The sequence below is a fragment of the Ambystoma mexicanum genome, chromosome 5p (assembly GCF_040938575.1).
Source record: "Ambystoma mexicanum isolate Mex_15411 chromosome 5p, UKY_AmexF1_1, whole genome shotgun sequence".
Taxonomy (NCBI): domain Eukaryota; kingdom Metazoa; phylum Chordata; class Amphibia; order Caudata; family Ambystomatidae; genus Ambystoma; species Ambystoma mexicanum.
In genome coordinates this window covers 1209093706-1209113732 of record NC_090930.1, presented here as the reverse complement: position 1 = coordinate 1209113732, position 20027 = coordinate 1209093706, and the positions used below count along the sequence as shown (strand labels likewise).

At 44.6% G+C, this 20027-nt stretch overlaps 1 protein-coding gene across 1 annotated transcript in view; it reads left to right on the top strand.

Moving 5' to 3' along the window:
• The first annotated feature begins 2476 nt into the window (after positions 1-2476).
• BCL2 (BCL2 apoptosis regulator) overlaps positions 2477-20027 on the top strand; it is a 941704-nt gene continuing 924153 nt past the window's right edge. The window contains exon 1 of the mRNA XM_069613689.1: positions 2477-4685. Within this exon, the coding sequence (XP_069469790.1) occupies positions 4131-4685 (555 nt within the window). The 5' untranslated portion in view covers positions 2477-4130. The remainder of the gene's footprint in view (positions 4686-20027) is intronic.

Below are 20027 nucleotides of genomic sequence, written 5' to 3'. Positions count from 1 at the left end.
CCTAATGAAGAATTGCTTGGCAATGTGTGATCTGTAAAAGCCATAGATCATTAAAAAGAATTTTGGAATGTGAGGTAGCTACGTTTTTTTTCACTTGCACAACCCTAGAAAATGACTCTAATGTAAATGTCACTCTCCCTTACTCTTGACATTACACAGCGTGACCAGATCCACAAAGATAACCCGGGAGGGGTACTCATCCTTGTATTAGAAAATCACAAAACCATTTTTCTGTCTTAGGTGGGTGGACTGACATTTAAAATCAGCATGCAATGGAAATCAAATGTGTAAAATCCTCGTGTAAGGCTGTTATGCACTAGATGCCTGTCATGACTCATTTTCATTGATTTGTATGGTGGAGAGGAGGGGTAGATCGTAACTTAGAATTCTACCACTCTACCATACAAATACTACAGCATTTGCAGCGGCACGAATTTACATGCTGGTGCAAATGCTGTGGAAGCTTAGGGAGTCTGCCTGTTTTTTAGACCAGCAAAAAGGAGGTGGAACTCATAAGAATGCATTGTAAACATCACCTGCAAGCACATGTGGCAGGCAGCGGTTACTTCATTTACACCACAGATTTCAAAAGATGGGTGTACGAATGAATGTTTAGACAAAATTAACTTCAGCCAATGCATGACAAATCCAGCACATTTAATTTCCTCCATTTTCAAAAACAAGTATTGGTAACAGAGAAAGGTTGCACATAAAAATTACTTTTATACACACATTTATTTATCCTATTTATTTGGTTTGCATTTATAAGAGTGCACTTAGCCCTGAGGCGTCTAGTTGTTATTTACAGGCAGGATAGAAAGTACATACACAAAGGTTGGTTTAGAAAGGTGGTGCTTAGTCAAACAAGTGCGTCTTTTATTGTTTCGGAATAGTCTGTAGGAGGGTTCTGCTCTGATGGATGGGGGCAGTGCATTTGGAAGTGGGGACGCCGATGCAGTGAAGCTGGAAGCTTCACATTACATTAGTTCACCTTCCTGTGTGAATGTGGATTTGGGAATTTCTAATCTATGCGCATGAAATTCAAAAGCAGGCTAAAATGAATTGCACCAAAATTCTGCTGGTTTGGGTCCGAAAATCATTGGCATCACTTTAGAACAAACATGGGGGCTCATTTTTTTTATTGCATGTGAAGAAAAGGGAGTCATGTAGAAATATCAAATCCGTGCAGAAATCCAAAATCACCGGAGACGAGTTTCATAAAGAGGTTACTAGCCTCAAACGGGAATATAAAAATTGGTTACTCAATCATAAGAGCGTAATGATGTTGAGAGATAGTCAAGCAATGTTTGTTACAAGGCCTTTCTAGGAACCACAAGGCTGACCCGTGGGCGTTGACCAATTGTGGAAAACACAGACAGGTTAAGCTTGAAATCAATGTGATAAAAGAGGAACAGTGGATCTTGCATTATAAGATATACTTGAAGTCTGCAAAATCATTTTCAATTCCAACAGGTGGTAAGCAAAACATCGCAGTGGTCTCTCCACATTGACCAGGAACACCTAGAGTTTCTTATTAAAAAATCAATGAACTCGGGAGCTCCAGACACTGATGGATTGACAAATGGTGTCAAGAAAAATGTTCTCGCCATATGGGCCACGATATTGTCAGCACTACTTAGTGAATTAATCAGGGGGAAGTCCCTGTCTCCACCCACTTGGTTCCCATATTTAGAAAGGGTGACGGAGTAAATCCAGGAAATTATACTTGCCTCAGTCATTTGAAGTGAACTAGAGGCTTGGGCTTGCCAAAATAACAGAATTCAGAAATTCCAGGCATGCTTTAGAAGACATGTGGGCGGGCACTCGACTGAAGGGCTTTGTATGAACATCCCTGCAAAATAACACCCTGATGGGGAAATAGAACGCCATTTGCATAGCCAGCATCGATCTTTTGGATGCTTTTGATTATGTTAACCAGTCCAACTTGTGGCAGAAGCTCTGCATGTGGGGATTACCTTCGGGTTTACTAAGTATATTAATATAGCTTCACAAAGAGACTTATATTCGAGTTTAATTGAATTCGGAAAGAGCCCTGTCAGGAAAAAAATTAAGATGCATAAGAGGGCTGTAAGGCGGGGTTGCGAGTTGGCACCGCGCCTGTTTAACACACATCCGATCTGGGCTCGAAACTGGCAACCAAAACGCATGCATACTTACACAATGTACACATGTCATCTTTGCTTTGGCGCGTTGGTCAGGGCCATATAACCTGCTCGTTTTTTTCCCCTTGTTTGTGCCCCTATAATGACGATCTACAGAGATCGAAAAATGAAAAGGGGCGTTCAGCAAATGCAATTGACAGTGCTGCGCTGCCAGATCAACAAGAAATTAAATGCAGGATCACGTTACCTACTTTTGGGGTCACGTGGAATAAAGGGGCACTCGCTATACAGTAGCATGTGCCGTCAATGTCAAGTGCACACGAAAAGCAACGCTTAGTAGTTACGAATCCGACAGACAGCATGCCTTGCTCAGCCACAGCCTCTGGTTTAAACTAGTGCTCTTGACTTGCAACGGGATCTGAGGCAGAGCCGTGCATACAGCGCACACACCCCCTCCGTGCTCCGGGCCCGGCCCCTTTCCTGGCCACTCCTCTCGCTGTCTGCCAGAAGCGGCCACCCCGATGCTCAGCTCGGCCAGTCTGCCAAAAAATAAATAAACACGGGCCACAGAAGGCTTGCAGGAGGCGGGGCGCGCAGACACACAGACAGCACCCTGGACTGCGCACCCCGCGAACGGCTACAGCCACCACCCCAGGATCCACGCTGCTGGAAAGTTTACCTCTGCTAACAATGAATGGCTGCCGCCTTGCAGAAGAAGCAGCCTGAGCCTCTGCTGCTGGCTGCACCCGTAGGACCGTGGCAATCACACACAGCAGCAGCCTTGCCTGCCACCGGGCGATACACACCCTCTCCCCATCCCCTGACTGCGTAGCGAGCCCCCTCCTTTGGATGGGAGTGGGGCACTGCTGCTTAAGTGCTCCTTCCCACTGGTCCCGAGACTGAGACTTTGCTGCTAGGGCTCGCCTCCCCACTGGTCCTGAGACTGACCCTGCTGCTGGAGCTCTCCTCTTGCTGCTCACGACTCCCGAGGCTGGAACTTTGTGCTGGGGCTCTCCTCCTTACTGATCCTGCTGCTGGAGCTCCCCACTGGTCCCGAGGTTGGGACCTTGCTGCTAAGACCTCCTGCTGCTGGAGCTCTCCTCTTGCTCCTCACTAGTGCCGAGGCGGGAACTTTGTGCTGGGGCTCTCCTCCTTACTGATCCTGCTGCTGGAGCTCTCCTCTTGCTCCCCACTGGTCCCGAGGTTGGGACCTTGCTGCTAAGACTCTCCTCCTGCTGCTGGAGCTCTCAGGCCGCTCCTTACTAGTCCCGAGGCTGGAACTTTGTACTGGGGCTCTCCTCCTTCGTGATCCTGCTGCTGGAGTGGCCTTGCTGCTGAGCATCCCCTTCTGCTGCTGCTGGAGATCTCCTCCTGCTCCTCCCTGGGCCTGGGACCATGCTGCTAGAGTTGTCTTTTGTGCACCTGAGGCTTTGATCTTGTTGCCAAAGCCCTTCTCCCACTCCTCGTCAAATTGGAATCCTGCGGCGCTGCAGTACCTGCTTGGTCACCCCTACGCAGAAGCCTGGTTTGCTCCACTGTTCTTCTCAAGGTGCATCCAATGCCCTGAAGTCCAAGTACCTGAACTTTATACTTCTGGATAGATGTGAACAATTGTACTTCTTGTCCACTTGGTGAAGTAAGCAACAAATAATACTGCATTTCCTGGGCACTACACTGTAGAGAACATACGTGGGTCAAATTGTTCTACGATCCGGGAGAGTGGGTCAAATTATTCTACTATACGATCCAGGAGAGTCACTGTTTTCCATTACCTACATCGTTTGACGAAGCAAAATCTTGGAAGAAAGTATAAAATGGTTGCAAGGAGAATGGACCGCTCAAACCCAGCAGCATAGACTTATCACATGAACTAGAATCTGGGGATGTACAACACGTCACATCCAGCGCGCAACATGTGGTCTGTGCATCGTACACGATGGCAGCACATTCTCTTGGGATAGTTGGGTTCTAGGTTGTGTGCTTTTCCTGGTGCACTACCACATCACCATGGAAAGGAGGTATGATCACCGGGAGATTGTGACCAAGTACCTCCATTACAAGTTGGCACAAAGGGGATATGAATGGAGGGCCCATCAGGAGGAGAACGGGGCCCCACCAAGGCTCCTGGATGACACTGCTAACACTGGACCTGAAGCTGCTCAATCTGCGGCCACTGGACCGGGCATCTTTGACCCTGCTGCTCTGCCTGGTAGCAACACAATAGTGCATGAGCTGCCTGCTGAAGTCTACAGCACCTTGCGATGGGCCAGCGACGAATTCTCGCGCCGCTATTGCCGTGACTTCGGCCACCTGTCGGAACAGCTGCTATGCCCCACACCCCCCGGGACGGCGCAGGCGCGGTTCACCACAGTGGCTGAAGAACTGTTCCGCGATGGTGTCAACTGGGGGCGCATTGTAGCCTTCTTTGAGTTTGGTGGTGCTTTGTGCTTGGAGAGCATACACCGTGAGATGGCCCCGCAGCTGATTGATGCCATTGCCTCTTGGATGACAGAGTACCTGGATAGGCATCTGCAGCGCTGGATCCTGGACAACGGCGGATGGGTAGGTGGACAGCTCCCTCTCTTAAACTGCACCTGTGCTTCTGACTGTGGACATTCTGTGTTCTGGAGACATTACCCCATAATTAGAGAGTGAAGAGGCTTGCATAGGGTAACACTGTGAACCGAATCACCTTTTGGCACCTCTTGACTTAAGTTAGACGTTGCAGCATGACAATTGGAAATGAGGCATTTTAAGGTTACTTGTGAACGCTAGCTGGTTGCTTGTAGTGGATTTCGTGATCTTGGTGGTTACAATACAATGTACAGAAATGGCTTTGGTCAGAATAATGGTGCTCACCAGTCCTAATTGAAATAGGAAAGCATTAATGATGACCGCCATGATTCTAGACCCACGGGACAGTCCGCTCTGTTGTCAAAAAGGAGTCGAGTCAAATTGTTCAAAATGCGATTTAAAAATGAGTATTTCTTTAAGGATCACCAAGATCTGGAAAATGGGTCTTTAAAAAGGTTTCTTCCAAAATGTCCCTCAAAGTTGTTTTTTGGATACTAACTGTAAATGCCCATATTTTTATATAGTTTAACTATTCAGCTTGTTTCCAAGTGCTTTGATTTTGTTGCGAGATGAGGGACTAATTTATTGGACCCCCCACCCCTTTCAGATCCTCATGGAGGCCATGTAAGTGGCAGCGATGCGCGTTTAAATCATAGTAACTAAACATAACTGAGGCAATGTGAAATATAACGCAATTTACCCAGAACCACACAGTGTTGGCCAAGTGTTGGCAAAGACCAGGTAGGGCCCCAGTGTCCTGATTGTATAGTGAATCACAGAACAGCAAATCAAACAGATCTCCGAAATTGCCTGCTTTTCCTAATTGAAAAATTGACTGTTTAGCAATTTCACCAGGCCAATCATCCCATGTTGATGCCACCGTTACACCAGGTAGAGACAAGTTATCCATCCAATTGGAAGGTATGTGGCCGACTGTAACAATGATCTCCAATTTCTAGATATAGATTTCTGTTCCTAGGAACCTAGGGTTGAGATAATCCCCTACAGAGATCATGGTTGGTTGGTTAGTTTGTGTGTGGCAGAATCAACCACTTCTTTTAAAAAATGCCTGCTTGAACATACCCATCGTGCTTGAAAAGTGCGAGTGGCCCAGCCGGTCTTCAGATCTGTTCAAAGCTCTCCCAAATCTGAGTCGGGTACTAAAACAATTCCATTCAAAGTTGACATTTTTACTTTAGTTATAAAACAACGGTTTTATTAGTGTGGGTTAAGAACTGAACTTTAGTAGTTGGGAAGTCCCCATGTCTTGTGGAGAGCCAAAATGAACAGTTGTTGTTTGGAGTGGTCAGTCGATGAATTATGCTCCAATTTAGATTGTATTTTTCTTCATAGCCCCAAACTACCTCTCTTTGGCTAGATGAAACCCTCAGTTTTTTATACCTTTAGTTTATACTGCACACAATACAAACGTAACATTATCTATACCAGCACAAGCCCAATTAGTTAGCGAGGAAATGCTGGGACTCTGGCCAAGTGCAGGTTACGAAACTCGAATTTTTCCAAAGTGGGATAGTAGGGGTGGGAGAACCCCAGTGTGGAAAGATAGTTTCAGGTCTTTAGTTGTTCTCGTTTTTTTCTTGAGTAGCATTTTGTCATTCTAATCCAGGGGTTTAAGTGGGGTAAGAAATTGAGGGGGGCCCTCATTTGGAGCTCTGGCTTGCATGATGGGCGTGGCCTGAAAAGTACACAAACCATATTAAGGTACACGAACAAATATATACATGTATGTAAGCATTTATATCTGCAAACACTGAAATCCCCCTGGCAATCCCACTTCTGCAGCAGACCAAATAATTGACTTTCAATCTTGTACCCACTCTGATTAAATAGGCTTGCGCACACCCAGCACGAGGATATTTTCTCACCCAATTAATGTAAGCATTTATATATTTGTATGCATACCTTGCTATGGTTTGTGTACTTTGCAAGCCATCTTTTATAAAAATATAGAAATATGTTGCATATTTCTATGTTTATAAAAATGGCTTGAAAAGTACACACACTATAGTAAGGTGTGCTCATAACATAGCATTTATATATTTTGTTTGCGGGCCTAACTGCGGTTTGTGCACTTTTCAGCCTTCACATATTTCGAAGTTTATAAAAGATGTCTTGAAAAGTACACAATTCAATCCATTTTTTATAAAGCTTTGACTACGGACAAAGGCGTCTTTGACCCTCGGCAAAGCTTTATAAAAGATGGCTTGAATTGTGCACTTTTCAAGTCATCTTTTATAAACCTCGAAATATGTAATGCAGTCCCCAGGTTCACCTGATGGTTAAAGATGCCTCTGTGACCTGGGGAGGGCAAACAAAAGGATAGTAACCTCCTATGGTGAACTCTCGGGGAAGGGGTCACCAGAGGAAGTTACAGTGACTGACGGAAGTGCCAGCCAGCCACAGACGCTGTGACTGGCACTTCTGTCAGCTTGCCGGACACATCTCCGGGGCCCGGCCCTAGCTAACCCCGGCCCACTTAAAGCACTGGTAATATAGCTGGTGTCAGGTGAAGTTTTCTGGCAGGAGCCTTGTGACTGACAGCAGAGAGACATTTGTGACTGGGGCGATCTGATAATCCACAAAGTGTTGCAATTGGATTGCTAGGTAAATAGTTACATCTGGTGGGAGCAGAAAGGTGAAAAAACATTTTCCTTGCAAAGTCTTTTAGGTTTTGGCTCATAATAGACCAACAATCTATTGATGCAGTCGTAGAACCCAAAAGTGTCTTAATATGCATCTGACTTAGTGATATTTGCTGAAATGTGAACATTCTGCGGGTGTCTCAGTAGAAATTGGTTGCATTTAAAGGAAGGAGTACCAGATGCTTGGAGCTTGACAGAAACGCATTTGTTTTGCCCTAATTTTGCTTTTTGAAGTGTGCGCCTACATTGTGTAATACATGATTGTTATTAAGGTGCGAATCGTACTGTTGTCCTTGAGACATGACAGAAGATTTATTGGGGCCTTTGAGGATGCCTTTGACATGTAACAACCAACCCGATTGGCTTTGCCAATGCTTGTTTTAAAAGATATCTATTGTAAATGCAGAGCGTGAAAGGTAAAACACGTAAAGGAATTGGTGCAAAAGTAATCTTGGTTAAATGAAATAATTAAGCACATGCTTTCTAAAGTTCTATTCCAATGGTAGGAAGAAACTGTTGGTAGTATTGGATGCGCTGCCTAGGAAGGCACATTAGATAGTGGCATGCTACATAACATTTGCTAGCCCAGGTAAAGCATGACTTTTTACATGTATACGACGTCTAAAAAACCGGACACCGCTAGAGGGCGACTCCTAGGTAAACTTAACCGCAGGGCCCTGCCCTCTTTTGCTTGCGACGTTTTCGCGTGTGTAGCAAGCATAGCATACCGCTACTTCAGTCAATGAAACGTCCTCCACATTATCTCTATTACCAGTGCTCGTCCCATTTTTAAGTGCTCTTAAGTTTGGCAGATAAGGCAAATGAGGCAAGGAGCATAAGGCCATCTAGGCAGAATCAAACAATCTCCGATGAAAACGTAGATCTTCGGTTTCACTGCCAAGAACTTTACCACAAAGAGGCAAAACCCAGCATTAGAATGACTGGTGTTAGTCCGGAATTTCCTTGGACTGTTCCACATGGTGGCTAGATCCAGGGCCTCTCTGGGGCTCCTTCCGTGAACCCCACCACCAGCAGATGTCGCTGTGCTAATGATCCCGAGGGTGCAGCCAGCGGCGAAAGGCTGCGCTAAGGGCAGATGTCGCACTTTATGAATGCTGCGCAGCAAAATAAACCGTGGCGCCACTTTCCCTTGGGTGCCCCCTGGGCTCCCTTCTAATACTCCTCTGTGGTTTCTGAGAACAGCCATGCAAAACCTTCCATTCTACAGCCCCAAAATGCCCCTGTATGTTAAGCAGCATGTTCCGGGATCAACAGTTCCACGTACTATAAGCGAAAGGGATAACCCCCCCCTCCTCACCCCCCACAATGTGCTCTGATTGTGAACACCAGGAAGTCGTCTGAGTTGTTGTTCATCTCAGTAGGTGAAATGAATGTGCAAGTTCTTATTTCCAGTTACTGCAAAGAAAGGGTGATTCATTTTGTTATTAGTGCGAGGGGCGATTTTGTCAGCTAAAAACAAGAATGCATTTCCACTGGTTTCTAACTCCATTTTTCAAATGCATTTCATTTGTTGGGCTTTCAGGGGTGGTTCTGGATCACCGTCACCTGGAGAAGGCTGTGCCTGTGGTTTAGGGACATCTCTCTATAATGTGTTTTGTTAACCCTTTCCATTCATAGAATGTCTAAAATGTTGTTTATCAGTATCTGTAGAAATAACCTAATACAAAAAACGAAGAAATATTTTTGACCGAAAATGGTAGGTATTTTAGTATATGTATAGTAAATAATAGGTGGGGGTGGGGTAAGGGTATAAGTTAGGCTAAGGGGAAGTGATGGGGGAATGTGGGCACCCGACCCGCATTATTATTTTTTTTAAAGTTAAAAAAGCAAAGTTATTTTCGTTTTTCGGTCAAATTAAGTCATTTCTCTATTAGTTTTTTTCTCTCTAAATTTTCACGGATATCCTTGTTTATCAGCTCCATTAGATCCGGCAACGGGACCATCGGTGTCGTGGAAGCCAGTCTTCTATTTCACGCTGTCCTCGTGCATTTTTTTCTTAATTGAGTTTGTACGTAAGAGCATCGTGCCATCATGTACAGTGTGGAAGCACCAGACCAGTCAGGGAAATGACAAGTAGTTTATTGATAATATACAAGTCACAAAGGTAGAGACCCCCAACCCTCTCACCAGCACAGCATCAACTGAAATACATCAAGCAATAACATTCCATATGATGCTACAGAACTACATGTCATGACATTCTTCTCACAGCATTCTACTAATCTGATCTACATTATCAGACCACACTGAGGTATCATCATAACACACCCCCCTCCCTTATAAAAATAAAAAAAAACTATATACATACATCTTTTAATATCAAGAACAAAGCAAATAGCATTGTGAAATACCCAAGTTGGTGCATACCTTATTTCCTCACCTTGGCAACTCTCGACAAATTCCATATTTGCCCACTCTCCAATTTTACAGCACCCTCAAACACCTGAGCCACCCTAACTGGATCCGAATACAGAGGATCCCCCTTCTTTGCTATGGCAGCCTTTCTTATTCTGACCATGTCACCTACTGCAACCATTGTCCTCTTTCTCTGAAATTTCTCATTGACTTTCACAACCCACTTCTTTTTCCGTTCATCCATCCTTCTTTTAACTTCATCTACTACTTTATCTGTCTCTCTCGCCCGGCCTAACCAAGCTGGAGACAATACTGTTACCTTTCCGCCCTCTCATCAACTCAAATGGGTTAACTCCCGTTTCAGTATTGGGAGCCATTCTCAAAGCATACATTTGTTCCTTTACCAACACTTTTCTGTCCAAACCACATGCACTGCCTCTCCTGATGCCTTCCATTATGCAACGGTTGACCCTCTCAATCATGCCGTTGGCTTGCGGATAATACAATGCAGTCTTTTTATGTTTAATACCACACTTGTACATATACTCTTGAAAGAATCTTCCAGTGAACTGTGGACCATTACCCGTCAACACACTCCTAGGTAATCCTTCCCTTTCAAACACTTCCTCCAGAAATGCCACAATGGACTGTCCTGCGACGTCCTTCATTATCTTAAACTCCGTCCACCTCGAGAACATGTCCACTAGTGCAAAAATAAACCTACCTCTACCTCTACCCATGTTTACAGGTCCTAAAATATCCATGGCCAAATCCTGCCAAACTCCCTTTGGACTTTCGGTTCCCCTCACTGGCTGTACCACCGCGGATACGTTCTTCCCTGACTTTGTACACTCAACACATCCTCCAATTACCCTCTCAATCTCACGGTCCAATCCCCGCCACCAATAATCAGCCTTAATCACCTCCTTGGTCTTATACGTCCCAATATATCCTTGATGCGCAATATCAATAAGTTTTCTCCTTAGGCTACTCGGCACAACCAACTTGTCCCACCGATATACCAAACCGTCCTTCACGGATAATTCGAACCTCACCTCCCAGAAAGCTCTTTCTTCACCAGACAATAACCTCTTTTCTGGCCAATCCCCTCTAATGAACGACATTATGCGCTTCCACATGTCATTCAAAGCAAATGCATTGATCCATTCTTCTTTGTGAATTACACCTCCTCCAATGGTAAAGACCAAAGACTCAATTTCTGCAGAGCCCTCAGCTTCATGCTCATCTTCAACCCTTATTCTCGACGCATGATCAGCCTGCACATTGTCCTTTCCTGCCACAACCTCTATACTAAACTTGTGACATTGCAGTCTGGTCACCCAACATGCAACCCTTCTTGATACTTTGTCCAGTCCTTTACTTTCAAATATGGCTTTCAACAGCTTATGGTCTGTTCTCAACACAAAATCTTGACCCCACACAAAGTTTTTCAACTTTTCAATTCCCCAATGACATGCCAACGCCTCTTTTTCTAAGACAGAATAGTTGAGCTCAGCTCCCCTCAGCATGCGGGAAGCATGTAACACCACCAACTCTGAACCGTCCCTTCCTACTTGTGACATCACCACTCCAATCCCAGTTTCACTCGCATCAACAGACAGTATTGTCTTTTTCCTAGTGTCATACATGGCCAAAGGTTTGGCCATGTCAATTTTTGGCTTAATCTCAAATTCTTTTTCGCACTTTAAGCTCCAATCAAACTCTACACCCTTCCTCAATAATGCCCTCAGTGCAGTAACATTATCAGCATAATTTTCTATGAAACAGTGATAAAATTCTATTGTCCCCAAGAATGAACGCAGTTCTACCTTACTCTTAGGAGATTGCATTCTCTTTATACCATCAACTAGCTCTCTCTTTGGCTTCAGTCCTTCTTCAGATATTTGATGCCCTAAATATTCCACTACCGGAGTGGAAAAGACACACCTCTCCCCTCTCAAAGTAATACTACAGGCCTTGAATATTTCCAATACTGTTTCTACTTTTTCCTTTAGATCCTCTTGGGTATTTCCACAGATTAACACATCATTCTGGAAACACCAAACATTGGTAATGCCTTTGAATAACCCATCCATCACTTTTTGGAAGACAGAGGAGGCTGAAATTAAACCAAATGGCATGCGCCTAAAGTGATAGATACCTTCGTATGTAATAAAAGCTGTCAGTTTGCGTGACTCAACATCTAAGTTAATCTGATGATAGGCACTGGCCATATCCAACTTGGCAAAAAGAGGAAAGATTTGCATGCGTGGGTTCGTATCCCATCCTCGTCGCCAAAGCTGGAAGCACCAGACCAGTCAGGGAAATGACAAGTAGTTTATTGATAATATACAAGTCACGAAGGTAGAGACCCTCAACCCTCTCACCAGCACAGCATCAACTGAAATACATCAAGCAATAACATTCCATATGATGCTACAGAACTACATGTCATGACATTCTTCTCACAGTATTCTACTAATCTGATCTACATTATCAGACCACACTGAGGTATCATCATAACACACAGTAGTGACTTATTAGGCAATAACAGAGCAGAGGCAGATTAAGCTGCCTTTACATAAGAGCATTGCTGTGTTGAATGACGCATGCCAGTGGTGGGGGGGTCGAGCGGGTGGGGAGGTGGAGGTAAAGGGGTACGACTAGGAACATAAGCCAGTGATAGGGACAGGAGGACATTTTCAAATGTTTAATTTTGGGAGCCTGAGGCAGTATTTTCAAGCAACAGCGTAGCTAAGGGCAGAATGCACACGGCGTGGGTTGGTAGGTTAGTTTGGATAGGTATTTGTTGGGTATAAGAAAAATACCACCTCCTTCGACTTCAATTTATTGAATGCTACTGGAGTTAAAGGGACACAATTGTGTCTGAATAATGCTGCCCTTTGGCCGAAGGGTAAGGATCCTACTCACCTAATTATCTTTGGAAAATTACAAAGAATTTTTTTTTTTTTATATTCGAAGAACTGCATAGTTTAGAGGCCACCAGCACCGGTACTACCATAAGGCAACTGCCAGCAGTTGCAAGGGTACCACCAAGCGAGTGCCTATTGTGGTCTCTAAAAACAGAAAAGCTGGCCTTATTTTTAGGGACTCCAAAATGGCACTTTTTGGGGGCAGCATGAATTCTTTCAAAGTCCCAGGAGTCACCACAGGGTGCACAATGCCTTGCTGAGATCTAGAGGCATTGCTGGGGGGGTGGGCTGAGGGGGCTTTAGCCCCGGGTCTTTTGGTTGTGGACCCAGATAGAAGCTCAGGGACTACAATCAAAAGGATAGCTGGCCCCCAGTCCAGGGACGCCACCAAGGGATGGCCGGGGGGGGGGCGGCCGTGGCCACCCTTATAAAAATACTGCCCCCCCCCATAGGCCACCCCAGCAAAAAAGCAAAAAACAAAATGTTTTTTCGCACTGAACTGTGTATGAACAATAAATAACATGGCCAGTTCAGTGTGAAAAAAAATCTTTCTTTTTTGCCACAGCCGTGGATGGACTGCAGTCAGATCAGAGAGACATGGTGGCCCTGCACCCCAATGATCGATTTGTGCATGCTCAGTGGACCCGGCAACACAGCCTGAGCGCGCGCATTTCTGCTTTGGCTCGTGCTTCCAGGCTGTGAAAAGGAGACTGCCAAACACTTCAGAGCCAGCTGAGGATGGTATGTGTGTGGCACCAGGTGGGGGGGTGGGCTGGTGCTGCAAGACCACTCAGGAATCTGGGAATCCTGGGAAAGATCAGTGTTGTCATTGCTAGGATGGTCAGCAAAATGATTCTCTCCAGGGGTTGCCACATTTATCATAAGGAATTAACCTTTATGAGTTCTAATGTAATGCCCCTTCAACCTGTAGATGTTTAACCCAAACCCTACCTTTGACTAGAACTAATCATTTTCGAGGACAGGTGGGCTATAAGTTAGCAAATGTGTACTGGACTTGAAGCCTCTAAGGGTGTCTACTATCCCTATTAGGTTAAAAATTGTGACACTCAATAGATAATAGATCCCATTCTGACTCTATTCTTCGTGTTCTCAGAGAACAATATCCTATTTTGTTGTGGAAAGACCCTTTTCCCTGATAGGTCTGTATCCCCAGCCCATTCTGACAAAACTAAAAAAAATGATGCACTCTGTCGTCTAACTAGCATGTTTTCTTTTGCTCCTATGTTACACTACTCCACATCCGTGCCACGTTTCTAACATATTGCATTTCCTCACATCCGAGCATGTCATGCAGTACCACTACTGCCATATTTCCTAGACCTGCCTTTTTCTCTCTGACTGGCCCACTATCCTGTGTTGTCCGTTGACCTCTTTGCCAAATCTGATTTTTACATGGCTAAAAAGAGGCAGATTAGACCACTCTATGGCACACCCTAACCCTACAATGAGTTGGAGTATGCCTTACAAGGCTCCTGTTTTAAATGCCCCTTTTTAGTTTGGGCTATTATGTGGCAGAGCCACCTAAAAGCTGAAACTATTGCATTAGGAGTACAGATGGGGGAAATGGCATATGAGGAGGGAAACAAAGCTTTAATGTGTTGTTTGGTTATTTACCCACCCATTGCCTGCCCATGGCTATTCTAATTCATATGGTCCCTCCAACCAAGTACCCTCCCCCTGTCCCCAACCCCTGCCAAAGCACCTCCTCATGGAAATTCTTTGAGCTCTCTTTGTTCATGCTTTGCCATCAAACTTTGCTTTGAAAAAAACAACACTGGCAGGCCCTTCAAGTGCTGTAATCTGAGTGTTAATGACTTCATTTGTGCTGTAAACGTGCTACTTATGTAATAGAAATGCCTTAACCAGGTCTAGCACCCAATTTATAAACACTATGCGTGTCCAGTGCTGAAGTCCTGTTAAAAACAAGTATTGGCAAAGTCAACAGCTTTTGCTTGTGTAGACGTATTAGGCATTGCAAGGCACTGCTATTAGATGCCCAGGCACTCACACCGTTTGCACCTGCTACTATCAATGGGCAGTTAATATCACTATGGCATGGATTATTTGGGCCCTCCCGTGCCCCTGGGCTTGGGAGGGCTAAAGCCCCCCTCCCCTTTGACACAGCAGTCATCAGTGCTGTTATGCCCAGCCAGGGCCCAGCCGGCAAAAACCTGTCACATTTCTCCCCTCGGAGAGCGGTGTATTTATTTAAACAAATACACTGTTTTCCGAGGTGAGAAAACAGGCATTGAAGTGAAGGGTAGAGGATGAGGACAAAAGCCTGCCAGCCCATCAGTAAGACTCCCTCCACCCACATGTTGCAGCTAAAGGCTTAACTGCTGGCTCAGCTTTTACATGGCCCATGCTTTCAATAATTACCATTAACAAAAGAAAACATATATTTGTGTGCATGTGGGGATTGTATGTATGCATGTATGTATGCATGGATGGATGAATGTATGTGTGCATGCGTGTAATGGAGTGTGTAGGTGGTTCTATGTTTGTATGCTAGGTCTTGTCTGCAAGTGCACACATGTGAATGAATGCAGTGTGGATGGTGTGACTGTGCATGTTAATGAGCGCACAGTCTAAATGTTCAGGGTGCTCATGTGAATGACAGATCAGCTGTATGGGTGCATGTGTCTGAATGTCTCCATATCTCTGTGTATCTGAGGAGGGGCATTGGAGCATTGACATTTTTTGACAAGAGCATGGCACGTTTTACTGCTGTTTTTGGGCAAAGGAAAGTCAAAGTGAGTGTTTTTATGTGATGGTGGGGTTGGAGTGGGCATGAGAGGGGGGAGAATACTACAGTGGGGCTGACCTGGCTGGGTCTTACTGTAGCATAGAATGTTGTACTCGCATTGAGGTAAAAGGCAACATGATGAGTGTTCTTACATGGGGAGCACATGTTTCCTTATTTTGAATTGGGTCTTTATTTTACTGGTGTTTAAGGTCAAAGGAAACATACATATTCTTACATGGGGAATAAAACATGATGCGTGCAACCTAATTGCACTTATATGGGGGATTTGTGTGATGATATGCTTTTTATATAGTACTTTCGCCAAAGCGATTTACAGAGAACATATTTACATCAAATATATCACCCAGCTGAAGTTTGCACTCATTTAATGAGCTCTATTTATTATTGCATTTATTGACATCACCCAAACCCGTAAGTATCACGGCAGTGATACAACTTGGTGAGCCGGGAAAACAGTACAGTATATAGTAAGAGAGGGGTAAAAAGGTGCACAAGCAACATAATAGTACAAGGTCCGTAGAGGAGGGTAGAGATCAGGGAGGTCACTTTGAAGTATGTATGAAAGGCTGAGTTGGCCTTGCCATGATTTGAACCTGCAAATCACACTCAGATTACAAGAGCATGCTCTCAGCCCGCTGAGCTATCTTACTGGCTAGCCAGCAAGCGCATTTCTTCTTTCTGTGGCATTGAAGTTTCTTACTGGTGTTAAGGCCAACGGCAACATAAGTGTTCTTACATTGGGGTGGGGGCATTCGTGCTGCCTGCAAAGCTGTTTTTTTACTGTGGCATGAGATGTTTACTGCCGTTAGGGAGCAAATACAACATGAGTATTCTTATATGGGGAGTGGGGGATTTGTGTAGCCAGCAAGGATATATTTTCTTACTGTGGCATTAAGGCAAAGCCAACAGGAGCATGTTCTTACATGGAAATACTGGCATGTATTGGGAGAGATAGCATAAACATACTTTGTCATAGTATGGTTACTGGCATTATGGACAAAGCAAACATGAGTGTTTTCCTATGTGGGAATAGTGGCATGTATGAGTGCACCAGAATGGACACGTGTGACCACAATCAATATGAAAATGCTTTTTTACACTTGCAGAGTACTGGCATATAGCAGACAAAATGAAAATGCTCCTATGCATTGTTGGTGGCTTGGCATCTAACGTACTTTGTATGTCTTGCCCTACAAAACCGATTGTAAACTGTGTGGCTTGTTACCTAATTTATCACAGAAAGTGTACTGTAAAATGCACTTTTTTAACCCATTATTTAAAACCTTTTCTCAAGGGGACAAACCCCCCTTGATTGGTTTGCCCTCCCTCACTACTCTCTGTCACTCCTATGCATTTGGCTGGGGGCAGAACAAGTGCCCTTCCGTCCGCAGACTCTTCCTAATGTGGGCCCTACTACATTAGCTCCAGGCCCCACTTGTTACAGAATAATAGCTACGCCTCTGGTGAGTTGGGGTGAAAGATGGATCTAATGGGCCAAAGGAAGGTGTGATATCTACTCAGACTCCTGGGCTTGGCGAGAGGGCTGTAGGACGGGTGGGTTTGGGGGGAATCACTAGCGCAATAGGTTTAATGTCCCGTCTTACTAACAGTTTTCAAAACTGCCATCCAGCCTCACCAAAATGTTGAGGCTGGATCCACCCCTGTGTGGCACCCTGTGTGCCACCCCAAGATTTCCCGTGGCCTCATCAGGCCACCCCTATGAAACATTTCTGGGGGCGCCACTGCCCCAGTCCCAGCATTAGTATAGCCCCGGATATTTTCCAGACCTAGCATCACCCCTGCTGAGATCCAACAAATGGTTTGGTCAGTGTTGGATGTTATCCAGGGACTAGAAGCTAATTTGGTGAAACCAGGAGCACATTACTTAAAATGTAAAGCTAGAGTTACATGTTCGTACCATCCGCTAGATTCTGCACCCCACTGAGGGATGTGAAGTGCTGGCAATCGCTGCTAAAACAGTTGCCCAACATGCCTGCTGGGAAGTACCAGTGTATTTTATATGAAAAAAATAAACGTGCCAATAGTGTCAGGCTGCCTGTATCTGCCCATTTAAAGGATGGTAGCTGCTAGTTTGCATATCTCATCACAAATGGACGGTCCTGGAGGCACAAACTGTGATAATAGCAAGGTAGCTCAGCTCAGTGAGTAGAGCGCTTGCTGCCGAGATCTGTGTGTGATATTCAGGTCACGGGTTCAAATCCCGGCAAGGTCAACTCAGCCTTTCATACTTTGTAGGTTGATAAATGAGTACCGATTTTGGTTGGGTGATAATAATTGAATGTAAATGTTCTATGTACAGTGCTTTGCCAAAAGCGCGAAATAAATAACACATTATTATTGTTGTTATTAAAGACTTCTATTTCATGTGTAAAAACAAAGCCTATGATGCATTGCAGTACCGATGAATCTTGTAATGTTGTGTAGTATAGCTAACATCTAGGTGAATTCTGTGTATTTTGTCTCAAAGTTAACACGTAAACCACTTGAGACCGGCACTTGTTAAGATCCTTTTCTACAATCCTGAAAACAGAATTGCCACTAAGAACTAGTATTTATGCATTGGGTTTGTTATAGTACAAGCCTAGCTGGGAAGCCACAAGATGCTGTACAACACAAGGAAACAGAAACTGGGCACAATGACATATTATTAGTAGAAGGGAACAAGAAGGGTACAGTAAGAAAGATATGGAGAGAGGGGATACAGACTGTTGTAGGTGACGCTCTAGGTCAGAAAGGCAGGCCCTGTGGGGGAGGTTCCTCAGAAGGATTTCCTTATATATCTGTGAGATACCAATGATCAGACCTTCAGTACACATGAGTTGGGTGCATCTACACACGAGAAAACAGCTGACCACTGGGAGCATAGTGGAAGACCGTGTGTCCATAGATTTTGGCCTATGTCCATACAAGGGCTCTCTGCTCAGCAATCATAGTTTGCTGGTGGTCCCTTGATTTCAGAAGGCTACATTTGGCGGTTGAGCTTTCTCAGTGGCAGCACCCTGCCTCTGGAACTCTCTACCTGTTTCCATCAGAATAACTGAGGATTTCCTTCACTTTAGGAAATTACTCAAAATTGTCCTCCTTCCACTGATCCGCTTTTCTTACCCTCTCTCCTGGTATTTCTTTTTTTTCCCTCAGCGCCAGGATACCTCCGGTGACAGTGTGCTATGTAAATAAACATAACATTAACATGTGTTGTAGTTAAAGGTTTTAGGGTAAAGTCTACATTGGTGATACAGGGTATCTCTGGAGAGCATCCTTGCTAATAAGATAATCGGGCGCTGCTCAAAGAATTGAGGAACATGCAAGAAGTCAGGGTCTAGAAAGCCCTAGAGTTCCCCCACAAATTGGCCTTATTTTAAGATTTTTTTTTTAATTGAACTATACTCTTGCAACTCTCCCTATTCTCATGGAGGAGCTTTTTAAATTCAAAAAGGTTTCAAGGTATAAAGTGAATTATTATAAACCCAGCTTTCTTAACATCACTGGCCCTCTCCCGACATCATTAAGAGACTTCAACGGAGATCTAATCTGATTTGGAAGAGAGTCCAACTTAAATAACTTGCAATGCATTTGACTAGATCACCCACCTCTCTGTATGCACAGAGATTCAGAGCTGCTGACCTATCTCCCTAATAGTTTAAGGAAATTGGGATCCTTGGAGATTTCGTGGTTAGGCTGTGTGGCAGCAGTTAAAATGAATATTGCACCCAAGCTCCTTCATGTCTTTCTGGAACTCCCAATTTAATTCCCTCCAGTCTCTGGTGGTCCCAGCGGAACCTCTTGTACTTCATTTGGACTCATGGCATGCCCAGGATTGTCTCAATAACCCTTGTGGCCAGTGGGTCCATCAGGAGGTTGAGCGTCCCATACCTTGCCAGATACCTTGAGGCAGCAGCAATCTGCTTCTGAATTGGCTGGTGGGACAATCAGTACCAGAAGAAAAATCCCATAGCTTGAAGCAAGAATACTATCAAATACCATTACACTCACTTCTCTGGAGGTCCCGTAGAACTCGCATTGGAGAGGAACAATTCACGATTTCACGCTGTTATCTGTTGGGACATGGTTAAACATGAAACATTGAGTACCCCCACTCACCCAGTTTGGAGTAATTCCGATTTTCTTCCTGGGCCTGGAACTGAGTCATTTAGGCATTTACACTGTAGTTGCCTTTTACAACTGGGTCAACTATACATCAGTGGAAGACTAAAATCGCTTGCAGAGAACACCAGAGAATTTGAGGGGGAGGATATATTTTTATTTACAGCACAGGCATTGGGACTCTCAACCCTTCACTGCCTGTCAGGGCAGCTGAAATTGTATGGGTTTAGAACATTTGCAACACAGGGGGTGACCACCACAAAGTTTCTATTTGCACTCAAGCAAAAGAAAATACATACAAAGTAATGATGAATTGCGATGCTAACTCATTTATCCAATCGCTTTTCCTTCTTGCTGGAGATGCCTACAGGCTCAAGGTAACCTCGTACACTTGTGGTGGTCTTGTTCTGTGGTGCAGCCAGTCTAGCTGGATGTTTATTCTCAT